The sequence below is a fragment of the Gobio gobio genome (genome assembly GCF_949357685.1).
Source record: "Gobio gobio genome assembly, chromosome: 6".
NCBI lineage: Eukaryota > Metazoa > Chordata > Actinopteri > Cypriniformes > Gobionidae > Gobio > Gobio gobio.
Window position 1 is genome coordinate 61,399,110 of NC_137102.1, and position 10,263 is coordinate 61,409,372.

General features: G+C 39.6%; 1 protein-coding gene across 1 annotated transcript; it reads left to right on the plus strand.

The window, feature by feature from the left end:
* The first annotated feature begins 3,380 nt into the window (after positions 1 to 3,380).
* Positions 3,381 to 9,414, plus strand: LOC307127947 (uncharacterized protein). The gene is made up of 2 exons (XM_079819445.1): positions 3,381 to 7,260; positions 7,627 to 9,414. Exon 1 carries the CDS (start codon positions 3,419 to 3,421, stop codon positions 4,346 to 4,348), a length of 930 nt encoding a protein of 309 aa, XP_079675571.1. The 5' UTR covers positions 3,381 to 3,418; the 3' UTR covers positions 4,349 to 7,260; positions 7,627 to 9,414.
* The last annotated feature ends 849 nt before the right edge of the window (positions 9,415 to 10,263 follow it).

Genomic DNA, 10,263 nt, shown 5'->3' on the forward strand with positions numbered 1-10,263 from the left:
GTAGGTTTAGGGGCAGGGGCAGGTGCAGTGTGTGTGTGTGTGTGTGTGTACGTGTGTGTGTATCAGTGTGTGTGATGGGTAGGTTTAGGGGCAGGGGCAGTGTGTGTGTGTGTGTGTGTGTGTGTGATGGGTAGGTTTAGGGGCAGGGGCAGGGGCAGTGTGTGTGTGTGTGTGTGTGTGTGTGTGTGTGTGTGTGTGTGTGTGTGTGTGTGTGTGTGTGTGTGTGTGTGTGTGATGGGTAGGTTTAGGGGCAGGGGCAGTGTGTGTGTGTGTGTGTGTGTGTGTGTGTGTGTGTGTGTGTGTGTGTGTGTGTGTGTGTGTGTGTGTGTGTGTGTGTGTGTGTGTGTGTGTGTGTGTGTGTGTGTGTGTGTGTGTGTGTGTGTGTGTGTGATGGGTAGGTTTAGGGGCAGGGGCAGGTGCAGTGTGTGTGTGTGTGTGTGTGTGTACGTGTGTGTGTATCAGTGTGTGTGATGGGTAGGTTTAGGGGCAGGGGCAGGGGCAGTGTGTGTGTGTGTGTGTGTGTGTGTGTGATGGGTAGGTTTAGGGGCAGGGGCAGTGTATGTGTGTGTGTGTGTGTGTGTGTGTGTGTGTGTGTGTGTGTGTGTGTGTGTGTGTGTGTGTGTGTGTGTGTGTGTGTGTGTGTGTGTGTGTGTGTGTGTGTGTGTGTGTGTGTGTGTGTGTGTGTGTGTGTGTGTGTGTGTGTGTGTGTGTGTGTGTGTGTGTGTGTGTGTGTGTGTGTGTGTGTGTGTGTGTGTGTGTGTGTGTGTGTGTGTGTGTGTGTACGTGTGTGTGTATCAGTGTGTGTGATGGGTAGGTTTAGGGGCAGGGGCAGGGGCAGTGTGTGTGTGTGTGTGTGTGTGTGTGTGATGGGTAGGTTTAGGGGCAGGGGCAGTGTATGTGTGTGTGTGTGTGTGTGTGTGTGTGTGTGTGTGTGTGTGTGTGTGTGTGTGTGTGTGTGTGTGTGTGTGTGTGTGTGTGTGTGTGTGTGTGTGTGTGTGTGTGTGTGTGTGTGTGTGTGTGTGTGTGTGTGTGTGTGTGTGTGTGTGTTGTTCAGTGGTGCTCCATCAGTCTGAAGTGTCAAAAACACAATTGGTTTATATTCAGTTCTGCTGGATCAGCACCAAACAGACCTGCTCTACATCTCCAGTCTCTCTCTCTCTCTCTCTCTCTCTCTCTCTCTCTCCACACACACACACACACACACACACACACGCTCTCTCTCTCATTTCCCTGATCATTATAGCGTCGTGCGTAACCTGGATAGGTTTCTCTCTTGTGGGTCACCTCTGGTTCATTTATCATCTTGTTCCTCTTTCAGTTTGCAGTGATTTATGTCTTTTAAACACACTTTAGCCTGTTCACACACACGATTTCTAGTTCAGATCGAGATTAATGTGTTTAGGGCTGAATTCTACTTTAAGCATCTCTATCAGACGCATGTGCTGGAGTTCAGATGATGAACACACACACACACACACACACACACACACACACACACACACACACACACACACACACACACACACACACACACACACACACACACACACACACACACACACACACACACACACACACAGATCATCTGGTATAAATGGTCTTCCTCTTCCTCTTCCTCGTGTTCTTCCTCTCGTTTTCTCTTTGATTGAGATTCTTCTCCCGTGTTTCTGTCTCTTAAGCACATGATGGGATGTATAAAGTCTGCCGTCTCTGTCGCGTCTGCATCAGTGATGAGATTATGATGGAGATATGATGATGTCCTGTCGGCTTAACTGTGCTTTCAGTCGTGATGAACCCCAGGCTGAACATCGATATATATAGAGACAGTTTCTCATGCCACTCTTACTTTACCATCATTGATATATACATATATATATATATATATATATATATATATATATATATATATATATATATATATATATATATATATATATATATATACTATTATAGTTTCTGTGTATATTTTGAATTACATTTTATTTCAATTGTAATTTTAGTTATTTTTTATTTGTCTATAAAGTATTTATTCATTTGTATTTATTAGTTTTCATTTATTTTAGTTTTGTTAATTCAGTTCTTCAACTTTTCTATGGTTTTAATTTTAGATAATAATAACCCTCGCATGCACATCTGCTAATGGAAGTGTGTGTGTGTGTGTGTGTGTGTATATGTATATATATATATATATATATATATATATATATATATATATATATATATATACATATATATATATATATATATATATATATATATACATATATATATATATATATATATATATATATATATATATATATATATATATATATATATATATATATATATATATATATATATATATATATATATATATATATATATATATATATATATATATATATATGTATTAATTGTATTTATTAGCTTTAGTTTATTTTGTTTTAGTAGTTCAAGTTTAAACCGAAATTAGAAATGTTTCCTTGGCAACTAGCTCAAAAAATATATTTTTTTTGTTTGTTTTTTTGTGTTTTTTTATTTTATTTTATTTTGTTTTGTTGTATTTATTTTATTTTATTTTGTTGTATTTATTTTATTTTGTTTCGTTTTGTTGTATTTATTTTATTTTATTTTAATTTATTTTATTATTTTGTTTTGTTGTATTTATTATATTTTATTGTATTTATTTTATTTTGTTGTATTTATTTTATTTTATTTTGTTGTATTTATTTTATTTTAATTTATTTTATTATTTTATTCATTTTGTTTTGTTGTATTTATTTTATTTTATTTTGTTGTATTAATTTTGTTTTATTGTATTTGTTTTATTTTATTTTGTTGTATTTATTTTATTTTGTTTTGTTGTATTTCATTTTTATTTTATTTTATTTTCAATTATTATAATTTTATTTCAAGTAACAAAAATATATTTTTATGGATTTAATTTTAGTTTTAGTTACAATAACAATAATAACCCTGGCATGCACGTCTGCTAATGGAGGTGTATTATTATTATTTCAATAGATATTTAAATATTACAATATTTAATATTTTTTATTTAGTAATTTTCGTTTATTTTTAGTAGCTTAAGTTTTACTACTTTAGAACTAAATGAAAATTATGTGCATTGGCCAACACTATTTCATTTGACATTTGAAGTAACAAAAATGTATTTTCTAGATTTAATTTTAGTCTACAATAACCCTGGCATGCGCGTCTGCTAATGGAGTGTGTATAAATACACACGAGTGTGTGTAGAAAAGGGTTTAATGACTTTGCAGTGATTCCATTGCTTATGTGCATGAAAGGTCTTGGGTTCAGCTGTAGTGACACTGACAGCTGCTCATGCTAACGTCACTAACGCTCATCCTCAACCAGGACAAAGACTCAGACCCACACTCGGAGAACTTCAGCGTATTGAGCATCTATCAGAAAGATGTTCCTCTTGAGGCAAAACCTGTCGAAGCATCACGCGAGCAGCGACTCCGCCCCGAGAACATCCGGACGGAAGCCCAGCTCCGAGGACTCAAAGCGGCAGCCGCGGCGGAAAACCAGTTGCGTGGAGAATTTATCGTCCGCCGACCGGATCCGCAAACACACGACTCGACATTTGGGCTTCAGCACGCTTAGTCTGGCCATGCGAGGTCTGGAGGAGATGCCCGAAGAACTTTGGGAGCTCCAAGAGCTCCAGAAGCTCAATCTCTCCTTAAACGTTCTGTCGCTTCTGCCATCCGGGCTGGGGAATCTGGAGAACCTGGTGATCCTCAACCTGTGGGGGAACGAACTCGCCGAGCTCCCGCCGGAGATCGGCCGGCTCGGGAATCTGCGCGTGCTTTTCGCGCACAGGAACCGCTTGAGCGACGTTCCGGAGGAGCTCGGAAACTGCACCAACCTGGAGGTCCTGAGCTTGGCCAATAACCAGATCAGCGCGCTCCCCAATGGCCTGTCCAACATGCGCAAGCTGGCCAAGCTCAACCTCAGCCACAACCACATCCAGCACATCCCGGCCTGCGTCTACAGCATGAGGAGCCTCGTCTTCCTGCATCTGGCCCACAACCGCCTGGAGAACCTGGCCGACAAGATCCAGGAGCTGGTGAACCTCAAGATCCTGATCGTGGAGCAGAACTCGCTGCACTCGCTGCCCCGGACGCTGTGCCGGCTCACGGGCCTGGAGCTGCTGAATGTGGACTTCAACGATCTTCAGAGCGTCCCTGATGAGATGTACAAGCTCCGCCGGCTGGAGAAGCTCGCCTGCCATCCTCTCGATAAGGGGCTGCACATAGTCCACAATCCACTGGTGAAGCCCATTAAGGAGGTTCTGCAAGGAGGTCTGAAAGGCCTTTATAACTACCTCAAACCGGCATGAGTGAAACGCTGAATCTGTTGCTGAAAAAATCTGTTCCTGTGTTTTTGAAGCTTTGATTGTGTTTACAGTGTGCAATAGAGGCCACGCCCACACCGGGGGGGAAACAATCCAAACTGCTGAAATTTCGCGATCCAATCTGCTGAATCGACTCACTGATTCATAATGCTCTGAACCGCTGAATCGACTCACTGATTCATAATGCTCTGAACCGCTGAATCGACTCACTGATTCATAACGCTCTGAACCGCTGAATCGACTCACTGATTCATAACGCTTCAAACCGCTGAATCGACTCACTGATTCATAACGCTCTGAACCGCTGAATCGACTCACTGATTCATAATGCTCTGAACCGCTGAATCGACTCACTGATTCATAACGCTTCAAACCGCTGAATCGACTCACTGATTCATAACGCTCCAAACCGCTGAATCGACTCACTTATTCATAACGCTTCAAACCGCTGAATCGACTCACTGATTCATAACGCTCTGAACCGCTGAATCGACTCACTGATTCATAATGCTCTGAACCACTGAATCGACTCACTGATTCATAACGCTCTGAACCGCTGAATCGACTCATTGATTCATAACGCTCTGAACCGCTGAATCGACTCACTGATTCATAACGCTTCAAACCGCTGAATCGACTCACTGATTCATAACGCTTCGAAGCTTCATGAGGCCGTGTTTTGAAATCGTCATCACTATATAAGTCGTTATTTAGGGTTTTTTTGCGCACAGAAACTATTCTCGTCTTCATAAAGTTATTGTAGAGCCGCTGTAGTGAGATGGACTTTGTAACTTTAGTCTTTAGTGTCTTTTAAGGGTCTTGAGAGTGTAAAGTTGAGCCAATGGAGGCCTTTCAGAGCATCAGATTTACACTAAAATATCTTCATTTGTGTCTGAAGATGAACGGAGGTCTGACGGGTGTCCAACCACATGAGGCTCAGTCATTAATGACACAATTTACAGTTTTTGGGTGAACTAACCCTTTAAACGCTCGTTTTTTGGGTCAACAGCTTATAAAAACATCTGGGTTTTTGCTTCTGGGTTTTGTTTAGCTTGTTTGCTGTACACTTTGTCTCATATCAGCTTTTAGACATTGTTCTGTTTTTTGTTATAAGTCCGAAATGACAAGGAGGCGTTTCACGCAATGCAAAGTTAATGGAGAGCGTTGGATTGTTTCCCCCCCCGGTGGGCGTGGCCTTCAGATTATAACGCGTGTCACTCTGTCTCTATATAACATGTGTTCATGTTTCGCGTGTAAAAAAAACGTATTTTTCACACAATTTACTGATCTGTATAGCGCTGTTTTCACTGTCCTAAAAACGTCCTGATGATTTCCTTATTCTATGAAGTCCCTCCTTTCAGAAATACGTAACGAGTTCTGATTGGGCCAGCGGTTCCCGTGTTGTGATTGGACAGCAGCTTAGCGCACGTTTCCCGGAAAGGCCACGCCTCTTACCATGATGGTGAGATTAACGCGCTCAAACTACAGTGTCCCTGAAGGCCAAACAAAGGTGATTTGACTCCGGGATTAAAATAACAGCGTCTGGACGACATTGCGACAAACACACTCTACAAACGCAACACTTCCTCTTCTCCACGCGGGAGAGCAACAAGACCACGCCCCCTTTTGTGCGTATTCTGGTGGGCGGAGTTTAGTCATCAAACTGCTCTACTGACGTAATTACAGCAGGAAGTACCAGGATGTAGAACAAACCGGCCGTTCGCTGTAGGCTTTGAAAGGGAACTTCTGATTAATAAAATATCTCTAATTTTACAGGTATTATTTATGCTCTAACAGCAACATTACACACTAACTAAAGTTTTGAAAAATGGGATCACGACCTTTAAGATTACTGGGGTGTGTTTTACAAGAAAATACTTTTTTTGTGTCTTGTTTTCCAGCACAAATATCTCCACATTCTTAAATCAAGACATTTACTGGAGAAGCAGAGTCTTGTTTTATGAATCAAACTGAAGTGAGTTTTTGCTTAAAACAAGAAAAGATATCAGACAAACAAGCTTAAAGGAAAACAAGATTATTTTTATTAGTACCTATTGTATTCGTTAGTGTTCGTTAGTGTGGTTCCCATAGAACCGTAACATTTGGCACACAGATAGAGGACAGTCTGAACATCCAACACACCAATTTTGGCGTCTCTATCTCCATCGCTCTAGCGCCACCTGCTGTCCAAATTTGCGCACGTTTATGCCTATAACTTTTTAATCGTAAAGGGCTAGAAACTCAAATCTTTTTCCTCTGATTTCTTGACTAAAGATGATTCAATGAAATCAAATAACATCATTTTACATAATGGAATTTTTACACCATTTTCGATTTTTCCTAAAAACCTACTTTTTCTAACTCCTCCTAGACCGTCTGTCTGATTTTTACGAAAATGCGAAAGGCGCCGACTATATTCGTTAGTGTTCTTCTTCTTTTTCCGCTCTAGATTCTATGGAATCCCATAGAAGCGTATGGTAAAAAGTTATGAACTTTGGCACACAGATAGAGAACAGTCTGAACATCAAACACACCAATTTTGGCGCCTCTATCTCCATCGCTCTAGCGCCACCTGCTGTCCAAATTTGTGCACGTTTAAGCTAATAAAGTTTGAACCACAGGGGCTAGAAATAAATGTAATTAATTAATTTCCCTTTGATCTCTTGGATGATGATTCGACTAAATCATAAGACATAATTTTCCATCATGAACATTTTTACGGCATTTTTGAGTTTTCCTAAACCTACTTTTTCTAACTCTTCCTAGACCGTCTGTCTGATTTTCATGAAAATGCGTATGCACCGACTGTATTCGATAGTGTTCTTCTTCTTCCACTCTTGAGTCAATGGAATCCGTATGGTAAAAAGTTGTGAGATTTGGCACACAGATAGAAAACAGTCAAAACATCAAACACACCAATTTTGGCGTCTCTAACTCAATCCCTCTAGCGCCACCTGCTGTCCAAATTTGCCCTATGTTTAAGCTAATAACTTCTGAACCGTAAGGGATAGAAACTAAACTCTAAATTCTCTCTGATTTCTTGGCTCAAGACAGTTTGATTAAATATGCCGACATTTTCCATCATTATGCCGTTTTTGATTTTCCTAAAAACCTATATTTTCGAACTCCTCCTAGACGTTTGTCTGATTGTCCCGAAAATGCGTAGGCAACTATTGTATTCGTTAGTGTTCTTCTTTTGCTCTTGAGTCTATGGAATCCGTATGGTAAAAAGTTGTGAGATTTGGCACACAGATGGAGGACAGTCTGAACATCAAACACACCAATTTTGGCGTCTCTATCTCAATCCCTCTAGCGCCACCTGCTGTCCAAATCTGTGTTCACGTTTATGCCTATAACTTTTTAATCGTAAGGGCTAGAAACTAAATATTTTTTTCCTCTTAGTCCTTGGCTCAAGATGATTCAATGAAATCATATGATGACATTTTCATCATAAAAACCTACTTTTCGAACTCTACCTAGACCGTTTATTCGATTGTCCCGAAAATGCGTAGGTAACAACTATATTCGTTAGTGTTCTTCTATTGAAGTCTATGGCAGCCCATAGAAGCGTATGGTAAAAAGTTGTGACATTTGGCACACAGATAGAGAACAGTCTGAACATCAAACACACCAATTTTGGCGTCTCTATCTCCATCGCTCTAGCGCCACCTGCTGTCCAAATTTAAGCTAATAACTTCTGAACCGTAAGTGCTAGAAACTCAAATCTTCCCTCATTTTTCCGCCATATTAAATTTTCCGAAAAAACTTTTTCTATCTCCTCCTAGAATGTTTGTCCAGTTTTCACTCAAATCCTACCAGACAAAAACAAGAGTTGATTGGTCAAACTGTTTTTGAATAACTCGTTAACAAATTCTACGAAGAGCACGCCAAAATGAACGTGAGGCTATATCTCTGCAAAGCTTTAGCGTATTCTGACCAAACTTGGTGTGTGTTATGACAACCATGAGTTGAGTGTACCTGCACAGTTTCAGCACAGTGCCACCTAGTGGTCAGAAGATATGGAAAATCGCTTATAACTTCTGAACAAAAACTGGTTTCTTTAGATTCGGTGTAGCGCACTGAGTCGAATTATACCCATATCGGCCAATTTGGGCGTTGGACATTTTTTATTTAGTTGTAAAATGCTATATTTTACGAACACATTGTCGTATCATTAACAAAACTGTGTAATCCACACCTTGCCCTGAAGGTACTCAAAAAGCTGAGACAGCGCCACCTTGTGTTTAAAACTTATAATGACATTTCTTCAAATGCTAATAGCTTTTGATTAATTTGGCCTATTGTAATGAAACTGGTCTTAATGGATTCTTTGGGTCATGCCGAGAACATACAATCCCAATATTGCCATAATCAGCTGGACTTCCTGTCCACCATTTTGAAAACATCATCTTCAGACCGTGCCAACAAAATGTTATGGATTTCGTGTCGATAAACAAAACAGTTTTTGCTGAATTTGATGGCATAATGCCCAACTGCATATGAGGCTGTATCTCCGGAAAGATTTGACTTTATGTCTGTATTGGTCAAACGTAATAACCAATGATGTCACATTACAAGTGTCTTTACTCCTTTTGCATTTGGTCTTTTTCATTTTGATACACTTAATATCTTCAGTTATTTCTCTTCTCCAGTAAATGTTGAGATATTTGTGACAGAAACACAGATTTTTTTGTTGCAGTTTCTTTATGTGTGAAGTTTTCTAGATATGAAAATTGTTACAAAGTAAATCCTACACCAATCGTTTTTTTTTTCAGTGCAATGTAAACAATGATTTTTTTTGAAGTTGTTAAAGTACATTTTACAAGAAAATACCATTTCAGTTTTTCTTCTTCAAAATGTGTTGCCGTTTCTTCGTAATTGTGAAGTTTACTACCAATTTCTGAGTGAAAATTGTTTGAAAATGAATCCTATACACCAACTTTATTGAGTGTATGAAGCGTCTGACAGTGGGATCTGGTGTCATTATTATATATGTGTGTTTCATTGTTGTTGAAAATGACATTAAAAAAGACATTTAAAATGTACTGCACAAAAGTTGCATGTATTTTTTTGTCCTGACTCCGTGACTGATATTTGCTCTTGTTTTAAGCTCAAACTCACTTGATTTCTCTCAGTCATTTCTCTTCTCCAGTAAATGTGTTTTGAGTTATGAGTGTTTAGATGTTTGTGCTGGAGAAGAAACATCATTTCCTGCTGTGAGACGAGCCCATAAAGAGACAATCGTAATTAGTTTGTTATTGCGCTCTTGATAAAGTCTCAGTCCGCCTCCAAACGCATGAAGCGGTCAGACATGATGACCAGCTACGGCAGGTCAGCGCTATTTCTGACGTCTTTAAGCTTCCAGTCTTAGTCTCTGTGTTTCTGACCTTGCCTCACACACACACACACACACACACACACACACACACACACACACAGGGTGTGTGAAGTTATTCTACAGTTGTCGCATTAGAGGATTGCATTCCTTCTCCAAAATAAAACACACTTGCTTTGACCATTTGTCGTTTGATCCAGTGATGTTCAGATATTATAAAGTGTGATTTATGTGTCCAGATAATGTTTATGGGCGGTGGAGTAATGATGATTTGATGATATTCCTCCAGTGTAGATCAGCTGTTCTCTGTTTTACTGGATTTGTGGTAAAACAATCTGAATTATTCCAATTAAAGACACTTTCAGACAGTCATATTGCAACTAGTCAACATTAAATCATCTCATTAAGTGAATGTACACACACACACACACACACAGAGACGCGCAGTGGTTGTGTGTGATATATCACAGGTTATTATTGACTTTGTGCTGACAGATGATCTGGTTATTATAAGCGTCTGCATTGTTTCCAGAAGCGCTGATTGTTCCTGTCAGAGATTGACTCG